The sequence below is a fragment of the Tiliqua scincoides genome, chromosome 5, assembly GCF_035046505.1.
Source record: "Tiliqua scincoides isolate rTilSci1 chromosome 5, rTilSci1.hap2, whole genome shotgun sequence".
In the NCBI taxonomy this organism is placed as follows: Eukaryota; Metazoa; Chordata; class Lepidosauria; order Squamata; family Scincidae; genus Tiliqua; species Tiliqua scincoides.
In genome coordinates, this window is record NC_089825.1 from 2,312,939 (window position 1) to 2,332,227 (window position 19,289).

Below are 19,289 nucleotides of genomic sequence, written 5' to 3' on the forward strand. Positions count from 1 at the left end.
TGGTCAGTGGGTACAGGATTGCAGCCTGAGAGGCTATGCTATGCTTGTCTACTCAGAAGCAAGTCCCACTATAGTCAATGGGGCTTACTCCCACGAAAGTGTGGCTAGGACTGCAGCCTCTGTGAGCAAAGGATTTCGGGTCTCTACTCCCCTACTCGGGAGTAAGTCTCAATCCAGGTCCGACAAGTGGACCGGTGATCCAGCCCAGCATGCTTAGTGTACCGTACTCTCTACTCGGAAGTAAATCCGACTCCAGCGAGTGGGGCTTACTTCCGAGTAGACCTGGCGGGCTCCAACCGCAAAGGTGCCGGTCTGCCTTCAGCGCAGAGGCGGAGGCAGCGTTTCTCCAACGGGTCTACTCTAAAGCCAGCCGGATCGGGACCGCGGCGCCGGGTCACCTGACTGCCGGGCAGCAGCCGCGGGAGGAGGCTGGGCCGTTCGCACCTGGAGGCTCCCTGCGCGCCTGCCTCCCCCGCCCTCTTCCTCCCCCGGGGCCGGGCAGGGCTGCGAATCAGGTGCTGCGAGAGGAGGAGCCGCAGCCGCCGGAGGGGCCGAAGCGGCCGCTGCTGCCCGCGCCATGGCGGAGGAGGCGGCGAAGGCGAGCCGGGCAGCCCGGAGGAGGCAGGGGCGCTAGAGCCGGAGCGGCGCGGCTGGCTGTGCCCGGGGACGGCGCTGCGATGGAGCCGGGCGCGGCTGGCAGGCTCGCCGCCGCCCTGTGAGCGGGAGGGCGATCGCCGGGCGTGCGCAGCATGGCTTCGAAGGAGCGCCTCTACGAGCTGTGGATGCTCTACTTCGCCAAGGTAGCCGCGCTCTGCCCCTCCGGGCACCTGGAAGGCGGCTCCTGGGGGCACCCGCCCTCTGCCCCCTTCCCAGCCTCGCCCCCCCCGCCTCCCTAGTCCTGAGGCAGAGCCTCCCCCCAGAGCCCACTGAAGAGTCGCTGGCAGGCGAGGCAGAGCCTCCTGGCTGGAGTCCTTTGGAAATTGTGGCTGCCAGGTGAGGCAGAGCCTCCCCGTGGGAGTCCTCTGAAAAGTAGTGCCACTGCCCTGTGAGGTGCTGCTTTTCAGAGGACTCCCGTGGGGAGGCCCTGCCTCACCTGGCAGCCACACTTTTCAATCAACTCCACCAGGTGCCTCGCGTGGTAGCAGCACTTTCTGAAGAACTGTCATGGGGAGGCTCTGCCTCACCTCCTGCATCAGTGGTGCTTTTCAAGGACTGTGCTTTTCGGGGGGGGGGGCGTTCTGCCTCACCAACCTCTCCACCCCTTGTAGCCCCCTCTACAGGTTGCTTCAGTTCTCCTCCTCAAAGCTCCTTTCTGGGGCGCCAGCACCATGTCTCAGGGTACCTGCTGCATCCCCCCTCAGGACAACAGCTTTCCTGGCCAGGTGGGGCTCCTTGTCTCCAGGGTCTGCAGCATTTCTCCACCTGGAGTGACCTGCACCCCCACAGCTGTCCCTTGGTTGTTCACCTCTGCCCCCTTCTTTGTCTCCTCTGGGAGACACCCCCCCTTTCTTGCCCCTTAGAATCTCTTCATTGGGTTTCAGCAAAGCCCCTTCTGGTCCTGGGGGAGGCCTTGGACTCCACTAGGTTCCTTAGTTCTGGGGGGGGTGTATTTCTGGGAGGCAAATCTGCCCTCTCTCCATTAGGGCAATGGGTCTTTTTCAGCTACCTCTTGCTTCTCCCCCTGCCCCAATTTTCTTTGACTTTCACATAGGGGGATATCACTCCCTTCTGTCACTCTCCTGCTCCCTCTTTGCCCCACACCTCTTCACTTCCCTGTTCTTTCAGACGCTTGACACTGGGATCTCTTCATGCTTTGGGGTGGGAATAAGAGTCCCCTGTTGCCTGGGGTGAGCTGCTGCCCCACTTCTGGGCTCCCTCCCCCTTTTTCCTCTACACTGTGGGGTGTCTGCTGTATCTCTCACCTAGCCCAAGGCCTCCCACTCCCCCAGCCTCTTACAGGAGACCCCTGCCACTTTTTGTCCTTCTCAGGTCCACCCTGCCACTTTGGGGGCATCTACAACCACTCCCCTCCTTCTCTGCCCCCATCGACCACTCCAGTGTTGCTTCTTGCCTACTCACTGCTCTTTTTCCCTCTCCTCCCCCCCTTTCCTAGACTTGGATGGGGGGGGTTGGGGCATATCTTTTGTTGCAGCTTTTCTCATGATTAAGAGCAGAATATGCAACCTGAACAGAGGGTCTCAGTTCTTCTCTTTCTGCCTTCTGAACCCTCCCACCCCCCCATGTGCTGCTTTGCTTTTTCTTTGCACTTTAAAGTCTGGATTGTTTCTGCATCCTTGTTCCATAGAGAGGTTCTGGCGGACAGTGGACCTTGCTGTTCTCCTGGAATCCACATTCCAGTCCCCTTTGCATTAGCAATTCTACGTGACAGTCTGGGGTGTGTTGTTTGTTAGCTCAAGGGCTGGACTTGATGACCTTCAGGTCACCCCCTTCCCTCCCTGGGATAGTGACTGGGCTATTCCTTTTTTGCTGAGCTGCTAGCTTTTCTTTGATATGTGTGGAGTGGAGAGGTCAGTGGCAGGGGTTGGCTTCTAATACCTTCCTCTTTCACCCTCCCACCACCCCGTTGCACCTGAAGCAGGCAGCAGGGAATTGTGGGGTGAGCTTGGGGGCAGGGAAGGAGAGAGAAATCCGAAGGGAGCAGCTGGTCTACTTCCTGGGTCCCTGTTTGTGTTTGTAATGTTGCCTGCCTATTTGACATGGCTTTGTTCCTCATGCCCTCCTCCTTTTTCATGAGTAAGAGTGGTTTGGAAATGTTTGCATGCACTGCTGCTTGTGGCACCAAGATGCACGCCTGACCGCTCTGTGAGTGTGTGTTAAAAAGCACAATAGCATGAAGAAGTTTAGGTGGCAGCGAGGAAGGCGCGGCAGCTCTCGGAAATCCTGCTTTGTGTGTGACTACAGAGTGCCTCTTTCCAAGGAGGATCCCTATTGGCTGTGCAGAAACAGTTAAAAAGAAAATGAGATGGGATTTTGTGAATGATCTGTGAAATGCCTTGAATTGACAGTCTGACTGAGGGTGAACTGATAGCCAAGTTGGTGGGGGCCTGGGGACAGCATATCTGAAAGTGATATTTAGCTAAACTCTGTGTGTGTGTGTGTGTGTGTGTGTGTGTGTGTGTGTGGTTCCTTTGGATTTGGGCTCACTGATGTAATGGTGTAATATTTGGCTCAGTAGCTGACAAGCCGATGATGGCTCACATGCTGTGTGTGGAAAATCCTAGGCTGATTCCCCTTCCCATCTCCATCTGATGCAAAGCTTGGAGGGCGAGCCTGGTAGCCTTATCCTTTGTGTTAGCGACTCTCTGGGGGGGGGGGGAGTGTGATTTGGCTAATATAGCAGGCAGGGGGGAGTTACTGCTCGATACCTTCTGCCCATCCGGAAGTCCTCGGTTGGATAGACCAACAGTGTGATTTGGTGTAAGAGAGATTCCTATGAACATGTTCCCATTTGGAAAAGGTGCTTCAGCTCATTGGTACAGCTCATGCTTTGCCCATTAGAAGTCTCCAGGCGCAGTCCCTGTTGTCGCCACCAAGAGATTTTGGATAGTGCTTGTCAGAAAAGATTCACAAGAGCCTGTGGAACCGCTAGATAGACGTGATATAAGGCAGCAGCACTGTACATTCAAAGCTAGCCATGGGATGGGGCAAAAGGCCCTTACTTAGGCCCTTACTTAGTCTGATTGGTCTGGCACATTTTAGGGTTGGGAACTGATTATCTTTTGACTTTATTTCATATGTGTCTATCCCACCTTGTTTCCATCATTCTGCAGCTGCCACTCTTTTAGGCACTGGCCAAATGTAGACCTGTTTCACTTGGTAGCTTGGAATAATACAAGCAAAAAAGCAGGTCTCTGCCCCAAGGATCTCGCTCGAAGGTGGAGGGGCTGAGACAAAAGAGGGAAGATGTTGTAAGGCAGGGGAATAAGAAGGAAGATGTCAGGACATAGGCTGCAATCATAAGAACATAAGAACAGCCCTGCTGGATCAGGCCATAGGCCCATCTAGTCCAGCTTCCTGTATCTCACAGCGGCCCACCAAATGCCCCAGGGAGCACACCAGATAACAAGAGACCTGCATCCTGGTGCCATCCCTTGCATCTGACTTCCTGACATAGCCCATTTCTAAAATCAGGAGGTTGCATATACACATCATGGCTTGTAACCAGTAATGGATTTTTCCTCTGAAACTTGTCCAATTCCCTTTTAAAGGCGTCCAGGCAAGATGCCGTCACCACATCCTGTGGCAAGAAGTTCCAAAGACCAACCACATGCTGACTAAAGAATATTTTCTTTTGTCTGTTCTAACTCTCCCAACACTCAGTTTTAGTGGATGTCCCCTGGTTCTGGTGTTATGTGAGAGTGTAAAGAGCATCTCTCTATCCACTTTATCCTTTCCATGCATAATTTTGTATGTCTCAATCATGTCCCCCTCAGGTGCCTCTTTTCTAGGCTCAAGAGGCCCAAACGCTATAGCATTTCCTCATAAGGAAGGTGCCCCAGCCCCGCAATCATCTTAGTCGCTCTCTTTTGCACCTTTTCCATTTCCACTATGTCTTTTTTGAGATGCGGCAACCAGAACTGGACACAATACTCCAGGTGTGGCCTTACCATCGATTTGTACAACAGCATTATAATATTAGCTGTTTTGTTCTCAATACATTTTCTAATGATCCCCAGCATAGAATTGGCCTTCTTCACTGCTGCTGCACATTGAGTCAACACTTTCATTGACTTGTCCACCACCACCCCAAGATCTCTCTCCTGATCTGTCACTGATAGCTCAGGACCCATCAGCCTATATGTGAAGTTTTGATTTTTTGCCCCAATGTGCATGACCTTACACTTACTAACATTGAAGCGCTTCTGCCATTTTGCTGCCCATTCTGCCAGTTTGGAGAGATCCTTCTGGAGCTCCTCACAATCACTTCTGGTCTTCACCACTCAGAAAAGTTTGGTGTCGTCTGCAAACTTAGCCACCTCACTGCTCACCCCTGTCTCCAGGTCATTTATGAAGAGATTGAAAAGCACCGGTCCCAGGACAAATCCTTGGGGCACACCGCTTCTTCTCCATTGTGAAAATTGCCCATTGACACCCACTCTCTGTTTCCTGGTCTTCAACCAGTTCTCAATCCAGGAGAGGACCTGCCTTCTAATTCCCTGACTGTGGAGTTTTCTCAGCAGCCTTTGGTGAGGGACCATGTCGAACGCCTTCTGAAAGTCCAGATATATAATGTCCACGGGTTCTCCTGCATCCACATGCTTGTTGACCTTTTCAAAGAATTCTAAAAGGTTTGTGAGGCAAGACGTACCCTTACAGAAGCCAGGCTGATTCTCCCTCAGCAAGGCCTCTTCGTCTATGTGTTTTGAGATTCTATCTTTGATGAGGCATTCCACCATCTTACCTGGAATAGATGTTAGGCTGACCAGGTTTATAGTTTCCCGGGTCCCCCCTCCTTCCTTCCTTCCTTCCTTCCTTCCACACTTTCCTGAGAGTAAGTCCCATTGAACAAAATAGGACTTATTTCTGAGTAGACCTAGTTAGGATTGCACCCTTAATATTGGAGTGGCTGGTAAGCAGAGCACAGCGACAGAGGTAAGAGAAAGCTCTTCTTGTGATTAAAAATGATTTACTACCACTGGGCTGCTTGTTCTTAAGGAATAAAAACTTAAGGCGGAGGTTAAAATACTTTTCTTACAGTTTTTAATTACTTATTTGTGAAGGATTTTGTTTAGGACCAGAGATTCTAACAGCTTTGTAAACATAAAACATAACCTAGTTTGTTACTTACTCCTGCTTGGAGAGTACTAGAAAGAACTAACTGCTGAGAGAGCCCAACAATGCACATCCATTGATTAAATTGTCACAGGTGATTGACAGGCTGGTAACTGCTTCATGGAATGTTGTCGCTCTTGGCTGCAGCCGATGTGGCAGTTTTTTCTAACTTTTGAGGCGTGGTATTTCTGTGGTACCCATTGCATGTGCAAAGCGCTTCATAAGTTGCCTTTACAACAGCCTTGCAATGTAGGGACAGTAAGGGAGAGCTTCTTGGTATTGGATTATGAGCTTTGCCAGATGCTGTCCAGCCCTTGGTGATCCCTGGATCATTGTTACTCTGGTTACTGCCCTGGTCTAGCAACTGGGTCACCATGTGCATGACTGCCAAGCTGCTTGTCCCCAGGCAGCTTCCATAGCCTGTTACTGTGGCGCCATCGCCAAGCCAGACTCAGCATGCATGCACGGGGGCTGACGAGTTTCCAAGCTGGGAGTGCTCCTGGGCAATTTGGACAGCAGTCTGTTGGGAGTGCCAGACAGTTGGATCTTGGACTTTCCAAGCGTTACTGCAGTATTATACCTGGATTGTTGCTGTGCCTTAAGAGGAGACCGCCTGGTGAGAAGAGACCACAGCAAAGGCAGGCTCTGAACTGGGAAGGTTTGGTGTCTCTCAGCTCTCGACCAATGCTTTTGCAGGTGCTTGAGCACCACTTTGCTGGTGATGGGGAGCAAAGGGGTTGTGCCAAAAGATGCCCAGCTGAGCTGGGTTTAAAGGGAGAAAGAGGTTGGCACCATCTCCATGGTCTGGGAGGAGCACAGAGGAGCAGTTGCTGCTGACAGGTGGTGGCTGCCTTTCCCTGTGCATACAAGTGCCGACCTCGGCACATAGATTGCTTCAAAGTTGCCGCAGGACCAGTCTGCTGTGTGAGGGTAATAATAATAATAATAATAATAATAATAATAAAACTTTATTTTTATCCCGCCCTTCTCCCAAAAAGGGACCCAGGGCAGCTAACAACATATAAAACAAATTAAAACATAATTTCACAGATAAAAACATATTAAAAAACACATTAGCAGGGTAACGGATTCTCCTCCCTGTCTGAATGCCTCTGGAATTCTTGCTGGGTGATCATGAACCTGAAAGCCAGAGTGTGAGGCCTGCTGTGCAGAAGGCTCTGGTGCCCAAAGCTCAAGGATTATGCTGTGGGGCGCGAAGCATGTTTGGGGCAGAGAATTCTGTCCCACGGCATTTGCTGGCTGGGAATTATCCTGGAAATGGCTGGAGTGGGGAAGAGAGAAATTGGGCAACACAGGGTCTCTGCACTGGTCTCATATACATTATCACAGGTGGAACCTCTTGTCCTGATCAACTTTTCTCCTGTGTTTGTATAGTCCAGGGGTGTCAAGCATAAGGCCCGGGGGCCGGATGCAGCCCGCAGAAGCTTTTTATATGGCCCTCAGGCTTTCAGTTGCTGTGTAGTGCTGAGGTGTTACTGCTGAAAGGGCAGCCCACGTGAGAATTAGGCTCTCCCATATCTTGAAATATGATCAAGATTCATATATTTTCTCTTTTGTCATTTGCAGCTAATGAGTTCCTAACCGGAAAAAGTGTTTATTTTTGGTTATGACCTGTTTAATGACATCACTTCTTGCCTGATGACATCACTTCTGGCCCTCAACAGGCATCTTGAATGCTATGTGGCCCTCCGTATGAAATGAGTTTGACACACCTGGTATAGTCTAATATAGATATGTGTTGATGGTCTGCCTTGGCTGGATTCCACCATATATGTATACTGGATTTTGAAATTCTGCTGTACTGGAAACATTTCTAAAGCAGAACTCAGACCTTCTGCCTATATGGGTCCCCTGATAGATTTCTGGGATTTTGCAGACTGGAAGTGGGGAGGGCTCATCTCTCACTTGCACCGTAGCTCAGCCGGAAGAGAGAGAAGACTTGTCCTCTTGACTTTTATCTTCCCCAAACTGCACAAATTTTTAAAAAAGAGAATAATATGAAAGTGATGGCACATGGCTGAATAGATTCCTCCACCATTCTGAAATCTGAACCTGTCACTGGTATTTACTGTCACTGCTCTGGTATTTAACCAGAGCAAGACCAAAGGGATGTGGAAATCTCAGAATGACAATGAAATAGAGCAGAGAGCATCCACTCACTATGCCCCCTGCCAACAGAGAACAATACTTTGTGCCTCTAATGAAGGAGGCCTTCAGTGGGTCTGGCAGTGACTGTAGAGGAGAGCTTTGGGTTGTGGTGGGCAGCTTGAGGTGAGCCTCAGCTCAGTGCACAGTAAGGGAAAGGAGAGGTGCCTCCCATGTCATGCCATGCCATTACGGAAATCTATGACGCAGCAGCCTGAATACACTGCACAGGTTTACAGGCCATGATGACCGTATGCAACATCCAGGTTTTAGAGGCAGCCCTTCTCCAAATGCCAGGTGCGAGGGAGTGACGACAGGTGCGCATCAGGTTGTCCCGAGTGCTCCCTGAGGCATCTTTTCTGGAGTTGGCTCACATCACATCTTCTGCATGCAAAGCATGTGCTCTTCCACTGAGCCAAGGTCTGTTCCCTGTGTCGGATCACCAATTTGTAATTCAGATTCCCAAATCCAGTTGATGCTTCACCTCCAAGCATGGAGATAGAAACCAAAGGTGCTTCTGTTTCAGCCCAGAAGAAGTGTGTGCTTCTCCAGCCAGGCTCCCTTTGCTGCTCTTATCTCAGGGTCTGCACACTGGGTAGGTTATAAGATAGTCTCTTCACCTCCAACTTTTTTTCTGGTTTTTTTGGCTGAAGTCCCTCATTAGGCAAACTGGTCTCCTACAACAAGATCTTTGTGTTCGTTCTGCAAAGACTCTGCTGCACGGAGGGAAAATTCCTCTTTTTGTTGTTGTTGTGGAGAGGAGGAAGTTGCCGTGGCTTACAGCATACTAATAAAGCTAATGGAGGAAAACGAACATTTCTGATTGGCTTGAAATGAACATCTACAATAATTTTTTGAAAAGCGGAGCAGGCATGCTGCAGCTCAGAATCAGTCCCTTCCTTTTGCTTTAGGTTTGTACAGATTGGAAGATAAGGGTGGCAGAAGAGGAGACTGAAACGTAAAATAAATTCAGATAGCAAGATAACAAACTGGGTCATGCTGTTTCCAGCTAGCCTGCCTCTACTTATTCCATTTTGTTACTGATTGGCAGCATAATAGCGCCACCAATGTGCTGCTTTTTGGAAGATAAGAGGCACTTCCCTGTCCCGAGGAGCTTGCAGTCTGAAATGGGACTCGCATAGGATATGAGCTAATCTTAAACTACAGCTTATTCTCAGGGTGGTGGTGGTGGTTCTTAGGGCAGTGTGAGCAGGTCGAGTGACTGGTCCCCCATCAGAGTTTCTGGGCTCCAGTCTGGCATCTGTTTGCAAAAGTACCCAGTCTGATGCCTCAGGGAAGCTCACAGGCAAGTTCTGCTGTGGGAAGCGATCCCCTCTGAACTGCCCCACCCCCTGGCTTTAAAGGTCTCCTGCCTCCTTACATGAAGGTTCCCTGAACTCTTGTGGGCAATAAGTGTTTATGGATCCCCCCTCCCAACATGGAATTGCCTCATTTCCCTTGAAAACCAGGAAGGGTGGAGGGCATCCTTCAGACATCTGAACGCAAAGGTTCTTGGACTTGATTCCTGTCATCTGCAATTTAAATGTGTTCAAAGAATTTGAGACCCTGGAGAGCAGACAGTGCTGGGTTAGGCAGACCAGTGGCAGCACCATAGTGAACTACGCACTGCACAGAGTCCTTTTGCCTGACCTGAACTGTGAGTCTGCTTCAGAAGGCGATCCGGAACCCCTGGTCTCTTTGGGTGTACATACACAGAGGCACCAATGAAGCTTCAGTCTCTTGATTCTCTCTACTCCGTTTTATAGATCTCACTTGTGCCTCTTCAGAAATTTCTGTGCACCCTGCACAGGCAAGTTTTAGAAAGGAAGGAAAAAACACCCTTTGTTCTCCAGTACTGCCCCTTCTATGGAACCATAAAAGGTTGAGGTTTGGGGCTGGCTGCCAACCCCAAACCAGACCCTCTAGCTAGCCATTCCTCCTGCAGCCAAGTATCTGAGGTCTCCCATCTTCCATGCGACTTGGTGAGGGCAACAGCCAGGCTTGCCATCTGAAGAATCCTGTAGCAGTCCTGTTAAATGGGCATATGCACCATACGTCTGTGTATTTAAAAAGCACTTCTGTGGGTGTCTTGCCTTGGTGGTTTTCTGCTCTTGAAAGAAATGAACACATGTCAGTTGCTTTGAGAGAGTGTTCCACTGGAAAATGACTAAAGTATTGAATCAATAATGTCTAGCACAGCAGGGGAGCGTTTAGGACCTGAGAAAGGGGAGTGCTATTTTTTCTTTCTCTGCCTACCCCCTGCCCCCCTCTGAACAATAACTACAGGGACCTGGAACCCAGAAGGAAGGCTGCACTGAACAGGCACCTATGAGGTTGTTTGATTCTATAATTATAGCTACACGGAGCGTATCCTCCTAGGTAATATTAATACTCTTTGTAATTGTAAATGAGCATGGCTTTGTGGTCAGATTATCCAATTAGCATGCATAATTGTTTAGGAATGTAGAAACTTGATTTAACTTGATGGCAAGTTTTGGGCAAGATTTAACTTGATGGCTGACTTAGCCTCTCTTTGGGGGTTATTTTAGTCATGTTTGAATTGGCCCTGATTTTATATCAATCTACCCTATTGTGTTTGTATGCCGCTATCGCTGCAAGGGAGTACAGGTTGAGTACCTCAACAGCCCTGTGAGGTTGGCTGGGCTAAGAGGATCATACATAAGAACATAAGAACAGCCCCACTGGATCAGGCCCTAGGCCCATCTAGTCCAGCTTCCTGTATCTCACAGCGGCCCACCAAATGCCCCAGGGAGCACCCCAGATAACAAGAGACCTCATCCTGGTGCCCTCCCTTGCATCTGGCATTCTGACATAACCCATTTCTAAAATCAGGAGGTTGCGCATACACATCATGGCTTGTAACCCATAATGTAACACATCATGGCGGCTTGTAACCCATAATTGGTTCTGGTATGTGAGAGTGTAAAGAGCATCTCCCTATCCACTCTGTCCATCCCCTGCATAATTTTGTATGTCTCAATCATGTCCCCCCTCAGGCGTCTCTTTTCTAGGCTGAAGAGGCCCAAATGCCGTAGCCTTTCCTCATAAGGAAGGTGCCCCAGCCCCGCAATCATCTTAGTCGCTCTCTTTTGCACCTTTTCCATTTCCACTATGTCTTTTTTGAGATGCGGCGACCAGAACTGGACACAATACTCCAGGTGTGGCCTTACCATAGATTTGTACAACGGCATTATAATACTAGCCGTTTTGTTCTCAATACCCTTCCTAATGATCCCAAGCATAGAATTGGCCTTCTTCATGGAGAGGCTTCTCTGGAGGAGGGAGTGCTGGTCTTGCAACAGAGGCCTGCTGTAACCCTGTTACAGGAGGCTTCAAGGTTGCAATAAATGGCCTAATTCCTTAGATACCATTGGGTTCCAAGGGCGCGCCTCTAGTATGTTGTGCTCTCGTTCTCTCCTTCGCCCCCCCCCACCCCACTCTTGGTTTTACGCTCTGTTTAATCTGACTCTTGTAACCTGTAGCTCTGGGTAGCATAGCCTGCAAATGTGTTTGGGTGAAAGAGAAGTACGTCTAGTAAAGTGGCACAAACGCATGCAAGAGAGAATGTGCCATGCTAGCCAGACTTCCACAGCCAAGTCCCAGCCTGTCTTCGGTTTGTGGCTTTCCAGTCTTGCAAGAGAACCGAAAATGTCTTGTGCAACCCAGGTTTTGAAGTTCCCCAGTTTTGCACAGTGCTAGTAATCGGAATACAAGTTTTCTGGCTGCCCAGTTGGAGGCAATCAGCTGGTGTGCAATTGCTAAGACATGTGCTGAATGCATATGACACAACTTAACTCCAGCTCCTGCACCAAAGTTACCCCTAGAGCATCGTCCACAATGTGGACTGGTACCACAGGTGCATGCAACATGGATGGGGCTTCTAACTGAAGAAGGTGGTGCCACATGCCCCTGTAGGTGTTCGAGAGGAATCATCAAGTCCACCTTTTGGCATCCTTCCCTTCTCATGGTAGCTACTAATGCTGCTGGAACTGATCGCATTTCCTGTCTCACACTCCAGTTCCTCTTTTGCAGGAAGCCAGAGCTTCTTGCTGCCTAGAAGTTGGTGAAGGGGTCCTGAGAGAGAGACTGGCAGGTGCCTCTGGGTTCCTTGATGAAAGAATATCAGCAGCTGACTGGCGCTCTGTGTGGCTGGTGGCAGGGCCTAAAACGCTGTGGTGTAAAACCATTCCAGGACACAATCCTAACCCACTTTCCAGCACCGGCATAATGGCAATGCAGCTCCAAGGTAAGGGAACATACGTTCCCTTCCTCTGAGGAGGCTTCCATGAGTGCCCCCCCAACTGCAGGATGCAGCACATGTCCCATAGGCACAGCTGTGCCAGTGCTGGAAAGTGGGTTAGGATTTGGGCCCCAGTTGGTTAAAACTTGGGAAGAGCCCTTCCCTCTGAATCTCAGTCCCTGGTGAATGTGTTGAGAGAGAAGCTGCATCACAAAGGGATCCTGGTAGGGAGCTCCAGAAATAAAGGGTGACATGGGAAAGGGATCAGTGACTGTTTCCCATGATCTTGGCCAGGCATCTGTGCAAAGCTGGAATTGGAGTTCCTCCTTCTTTGAAATCCAACATGAACTGTAAGCAGCTGCCACCTTCTTCCATGTACCCTCACCCACTTCTGTGATTCAGACTGGCTTAGGATAAGTGCCGTGGCAGTCCCTTATGGCCTCATCCAGCCATGAGAGTCTGGGTGTGGTCGGTTGTTTCAAGGTGCGGCCCAGAGGAGCAAAAGCTTTGGCAGCCTTCCAACTACTGGTTCTGGGATCGACTCTGAGCGGCCTGTGGTTACCTGGTGTGTGTTATCTGCCTTCTGTTCCCATTCTGCCCCACACACCCTCCCAAAATCATTTCCCAGCTCATCAGAAGGGAGTATTTGCCCAGGGACATTCAGGGTGTTTAATATTTAATCGAGAGTTTCTTGCCTGAACACTTTCTGGACTGGCTGTATTGGGAGTTCTCCCCGTCACTTGTGGTGTGCGGGTGAGGCTGCAGAGACCAAATGTGCCCAGGTAAAGTTCTGCCACTGAGCACTGATGACAACGGCAACCTGTGCTCCTTGAGGGTCTGTTTCGGTGATCAGGGGATCCTGGATTACAGCTTCTATTTTGCTTACAGGTACCAGGAGTGGGTCAGAGCAAAGGTTGAAGTGAGGTGAGGCTACTGCCCCAAGCAAGATCAGGAGTTCTGGGGTAGTGATTCCTGTAGCCTCTGACCTTGGTGCTGTACAGTGGTGATATAGCAACTTGCCTGTGAGCCTTTTATGGTTTGAATAAGAAATGGGGACGCCTTCATGGGCCTGCCAGTTTTGCTGCTTGTCTTCCCTTCAGTGGTCAACAGCAGGGTGGTTACCTCTGACAGGCAGACGTGACCAGTCCTACAGCAGAGGAACAGGAGATCTTTAGAATGACTTGGAATAATCAGTGAAGTCCTGTGTCCAGTTCTGGGCACCTCACTTTAAGAAAGATGCACCCAAACTGCAGCGGGTTCAGAGGAGAGCAATGGGGATGAACAGAGGGCTGGAGAACAAGCCCCATGAAGGAAAGGTTGAGAGAAATTATTATGTTCAACATGGAGAAGAGAAGGTTGAGAAGGGAAATGATGTCTCTCTTCAAATACCTGAAGGGCTATTATTTGGAAGAAGGGACTGTTTGTTCTCAACTGCCTCTGAAAGTAGAACTAGAGCCAGTGAGTACAAACTGCAAGAGAAGAGATTCCGACTGGGTATCAGGAACAAATTTCTGATGGTCAGGGCAGTTTGGAAATGGAACAGATTGCCAAGGGAGGTGGTGGACTCTCCCTCACTGGCCATCTTCAAGCAGAGGCTCAACAAGCACCTGTTGGAGATGTGGGAGGATCTCCTGCGACAGGCAGGGGGTTGGACTAGATGACCTCCTGGGTCCCTTCCAACTCTAGGATTGTATGTATGGAATATCAATATGCCTTGTACATCTTCAGCCAAGAGTGTTCTAGGCCTTGGCCAGGGTCAGGGCAGGTGGATCTTGGGACCTGAGGGAGCTGGCAGTCAGTCTAGTCAGTTGGGCAGGAGGTCTGGTCTAGAGGGTAGAGCTTCCATTTGCCTGAAGATAACATCCACAATGTTGTGGTTCTTGTAAGATAGAACCTTCTTTCAATTGTAAAAATCCCTATGGGGATTTAAATAGCCTGCCTATGTAAACCGCCTTGAATAAAGTCTTGAATAAAGACCAAGAAAGGTGGTATATAAATACCTGTATTATTATTAGTCCAGACAGATGGGGAATTGAGCAGCTGGGCAAAGGCAGGCACACCTTGGTCAGAGTCCCGAAGAGCCCCCGTTTTCTGGTTGCCCCCACTTTTTGCTCCCTACCCCTGCCTTGTGCAGCAAAAAAAAACCCACCGAAGCCTTCCTCCTCCCCATCACGCTACTCCTCTATTTGCCTTGCCTTCTGGAACCTACCCTCCCACCACATCTGCTCAGAAAGGTGGCGGCCTCCATCCAGATCCCCACAAGGTCTTATGGCGAGACGCAGGAGCGGCAGAGAAAAAAAGCTCGAAATGACTTTGAGTCGAGTACGAGTCTTTGAAGGACATGATTCAAGTGTGAGTCTTTGAAGGAATTGACTCAAGCGCAACTTAAGGACAAGTCACACAAGTTGAGTGCCCATCCCTGGTATAAACTGGTCTTTTTCAAACCCAGACCGAAACTCAAATATCAAGCATGGTGCCTTAAAAACTTGGGGAGAGAGCCAGCTACTCTGCAGATGTATACCACTCCTGCAGCACATTCACCAGTGCTTTTCAGTTGGAAATGGGGAAGCCTTATGTAAATCGTTGCAAAAATCCTTGCAACTCCCCCCCCCCCCGCATATTACTGAAGATTCTCTTCTGAAGCAGTCTTATTATCATAACATGATGGAAAATGTCCTTAAAAATTGTTTAAAGCTGAATGCCTTCCTTGATAAAGTGGCTCAGAATTCTGAAGTCACAAAAGACCCTGCTGCTTTCTCCATCTGTGCCTGCTTCCCAAGGTGAGAGCAACAGGACTTCTCCCATGCATCCCAAGACAGGTGGATTCCTTCAGGTGGAGACGTTCCCCAAGGATGCAGACCTCCAGGGATTTAGGGATCCTGACATTAAACCGGAGTCTCACCTTGGATGGATTGTCCCGTGGGCAGAACACATACAAATTCTTCACATGCATCATTTAAGGCTCTCTTACTCATCTATGCAAACAGTCTTGGGAGGTTTATAGATGGGGAGCAGAGGTTGAGAAGGAATGACATGTCCCAATCTGCCTGTCATTTCTTGCCTTCCTAGGTCTGTGTCCACGACTCTTTCCATGGCTATTTCTTGGAGAGGAGAGTTAAATGGTGTGAAGTTTGGCAGGGAGTAAAAACATTTGTTAATACAAGTATTGAGCAAGAAACTCAATACTTTCATGCTGCCTCTAAGGAAAACTCCCCTCCCGTTTCTGCACCCTTTTGCAAAGTGTGTTGTCAGGATTCGGGAAGGGAAGGGTAACTGGACAAGCACTTCCTTGCCTCGATTCTGTTGCTGCAGAGTAGGGGGTGTCCACTGAAATGGTTAAGCTCATCCACATTGTGCCGTAACTAGCCAAGTATAACTGTGCATGACCAAAGCTGCACCAATATTTGTTCCCCTGTCAGCCCTGAGTTACAAAATCGGATGTAGGAAGAGATCTAGAGAGAGAACTAGGACTGAGACCAGCCCATTCATCAGACAGGTGAACAATTGTTCATTGTGCCAGGCCAGCTTGAATTCATGGACCGACGCGTGACTACATTGGCTGTGGTATAAATGGCAGGATAGGCAGGAGTTCAATCTGCAAACAAAAACCCACCCTAACACCGTTGTGGCTGCCATAGTGTTGGAGTGGTTGTTAAGCAGAGCAGAGCAACACGGGTAAAAGAGAGCTTGTAATCAAAAATAATTTGCTACCACCAGGCTGCTTGCCACGAAGACAATATGATGCACTTAAGGAATAGAAACTGAGGCTGAGATTAAAAGCTCGGACAAATCCTTCACAGTATTTAAATGCTTATTTGTAAAGCATCTGGCTTTGGACCAGAGGTTCTAACAGCTTTGAGAACATAAAACATAACCTACTTTGTTAATTACTCCTGACTGGAGAGTACTAGAAAGAACTAACTGCTGAAAACTTAGCAATGCACGACCATCTCTCTAGAAGTTCAGTTAAGGTTGGTTAAACTGTCAGAGATGATTGACAGATTGGTAGCTACTCCATAGAATGTTATGTCACTCTTTGCAGCTTCTGTAACAACAACAGTATTTATATACCACTTTTCAACAAAAAGTTCACAAAGCGGTTTACAGAGAAAATCATAAATCTAATGGCTCCCTGTCCCAAAAGGGCTCACAATCTAAAAAGATGCAAAAGAACGCCAGCAGACAGCCACTAGAAAAGACACTGCTGGGGTTGAGGTGGGCCAATTACTCTCCCCCTGCTAAATAAAAGAGGAGCACCCTCTTGAAAAAGTGCCTCTTAACCAGTTAGCAGGGGTAACTGATGTTGCTCTTATTCTTACACCCTTCTCTACACTGGATGCAGGAATGCCCTAGGTTTAGTTCTTCTTGCAGACTCCGAAAATGCTTTCCCAACAAAGGCCTGGCTGTGGTGTCTGCCGCCCTGGTCTGCCCTGGGAACAATGTCTTTGCAAGACAGAACACTCCATGTTTTGAAGATAGTATGCCTTTAGTTTCTCTGATGATCTTCTGGCCTGTTGCACTGGTATCCGTTCTGATATTCAGTGGCGTCACTGGCGGGTGCGGGCCCCTCCAGGTGACGCACATGGGGGGGAGTAACACTACTACTGGACAAAATTTTTAAAATCTTGGTGTTTTTGAATAATACCATCATGTTATATATCACCCGATGCGTAATTTCATGCAGAATGCAATGAAACAAACTGCATTGAAATTATTTTATCAAAAGTTATAGCAAAAAAACCAGTGAGGCAGACAATGGTGCATCACCACGCCCATCGCCTGGGGCGTTGCCCCACCCACTGCATGGGACGAGGTCCATCATGGGTGGCACTGTACTATAACTCTTCATCTGTTACCCTGCACATGCCCAATCTTGTCTGATCTTGGAAGCTAAGCAGGGTCATGCCTGGTTGGTACTTGGATGGGAGACCGCCTGGGAATACTGGGTGCAGTAGGCTTATACCATAGTCTTTCGAGACTGAAGGTTGCCAACCGTTTGTTTCTGATGATTCTTGAATGAAGCTTTGGCTCATGTATTTTTTCACGTTCTGCAAAATATAATGCATGTCATTTTTCAAGTATATGGATCTGTAGCCTTTAGTATTTTGAGCATATCCAACAAATATACCTGCTTCTGCTTTGACATTTAACTTTGATCTCTTATCCTTTGGAATATAGCTATAACCCTTACAAGCACATACCAGCAGATGCTCCATACTAGGTGGTCTGCCCTGCCACATTTCATAAGGAGTCTTTGCTGTACCTCTCATAGACAGCCCATTTTGCACATAATTTGCTATAGTCACTGCTTCTCCCACAAATTTGTAAGTTTTGCACTTACGAGCATGCACCCGATTACTACAATAGACCTGTTCTTCCTTTCGGCCAGACTGTTTCGCACTGGTGTGTAAGGTACTGTATACCTAGGTGTAATGTCTTGGTTCTCTAAATATGACTGAGTGAGGTGTGACACATACTCACCTCTGTTGTCTGTAGGCAGCACCTTCAGCTCTCTCCCAAAAGTGTTGCTTAGCACCCACAGACATCTTGATCATGTCATATGTTTTGTTTGTGTTCTTCAATAAATAAATTGTGGTGTACCTCAAGTAATCATCTATAAAGGTCAGATTATACTTATTCCCTATTGATGGCACTAATCCCTGCACATGCCCACTCTCATCTGATCTTGGAAGCTAAGCAGGGTCAGGCCTGGTTAGTACTTGGATGGGAGACCGCTTGGGAATACCAGGTGCTGTAGGCTTATACCATAGTCTTTCGAGACTGAAGGTTACCAACCAATCAGTTCTAATGGTTTATTGGTGTGAGGCTCATTCCTCTGTGGAAAGGATGATCTGGCACCCTTTTCTTCAGTGCAATCTGTGCATCTTGATTTTACCTTTGTACCTGTTGCATGGCTACTTCTCTGAATGTCTAAGATAGCATTTGTGTCTCTGTGCCCAAGACATTGATCAAGAGACTCCCACTTGCAGTTGTCCTGTGTAGACATTATCTGATCACACTAGATCTAATTAAGCCTTCATGTTGGAAGGCTTGAGCAATCAGCTCATCATCCTTTCTTATAATACATTTTATGACTGGAGAACAGTAGGCCTTTGTTATCCAGTTGTGAAACACTTAATATATTTGCATGTCATTCCAGAATAAACAATACCTCCTTGGCAATTGCACTAACAATCCTTCTATTTGCATTACAACTGAATTCTCCTTGACCTCTTCCATTGATCTCTAATGTTTCTCCACTTACTACAGATACCTTTCCTATAGTTTCATCATTCTAGACTGAAAAAAAATATCTGAGGAGTTGTGACTAGAAGCTCCTGAGTCCACTAACCAAATTTTCTTAACTGTTGTCTTTGGTTGATGTAAGCGCAGAAGTCTTTCCCTCACTTGAAAATGGCATTCTGAGTTTGATCCTTTGCTTTGTTTGGGAACCGCTGCTGTCGAAGTTCAGTTAAGATCAGTTAAACTGTCATAGATGATTGACAGGCAGATAAAATTCTATCATATTAACAATAATTTTATTAAAACAAAGGAGAATGATTTTCTTATTCAATGCATGACCTGCAATATATAAATGCAGTTACTTAGGACTGGGCAGCAATCCTTTGGGTTGCTGATGGAACAGACCCTTGTTGTCTTACCGGCATCAGTCCAAAAGACTGAGCCCGAATGGAGCTCTCCTTGCTCTTTTATAGCCCCTCTGTGGAAGCTTCTGGCAGAATGTCCTGACATGGGCCGGGCTTCCTGTTCAACCTCAACCTGATCGTCTTCCCACAGGTCAGGGGCAAAGAGAAAAGACAGTTGGAAAACCCTTTCCCACCTGCCTACCCCCCTTGATCAAGCTTCTTTGAGGTAACTTTTACTAGTCAAACCAATGACATTAAAATATACAATAGTCACATTGCTTTAGCAGTTTAACTTCTGCCTTTCTTCTCCCACAAGGTGAAAATAATCTCTATTGATCTTGAGGTAATAAGATCTGTCTTTCATTTTTATTATTATTATTATTATTTTAAAACAATAATTCCCCCTCCAGGGCACATCCCTG

The 19,289-nt window shown here is 48.2% G+C and overlaps 1 protein-coding gene and 1 pseudogene across 1 annotated transcript in view; both read left to right on the forward strand.

Moving 5' to 3' along the window:
• The first annotated feature begins 646 nt into the window (after positions 1–646).
• The window catches only part of NBEAL2 (neurobeachin like 2), a 158,704-nt gene continuing 140,061 nt past the window's right edge, over positions 647–19,289 (forward strand). The window contains exon 1 of the mRNA XM_066631445.1: positions 647–800. Within this exon, the coding sequence (XP_066487542.1) occupies positions 750–800 (51 nt within the window). The 5' untranslated portion in view covers positions 647–749. The remainder of the gene's footprint in view (positions 801–19,289) is intronic.
• LOC136654488 (5S ribosomal RNA) lies at positions 17,864–17,981 on the forward strand (annotated as a pseudogene).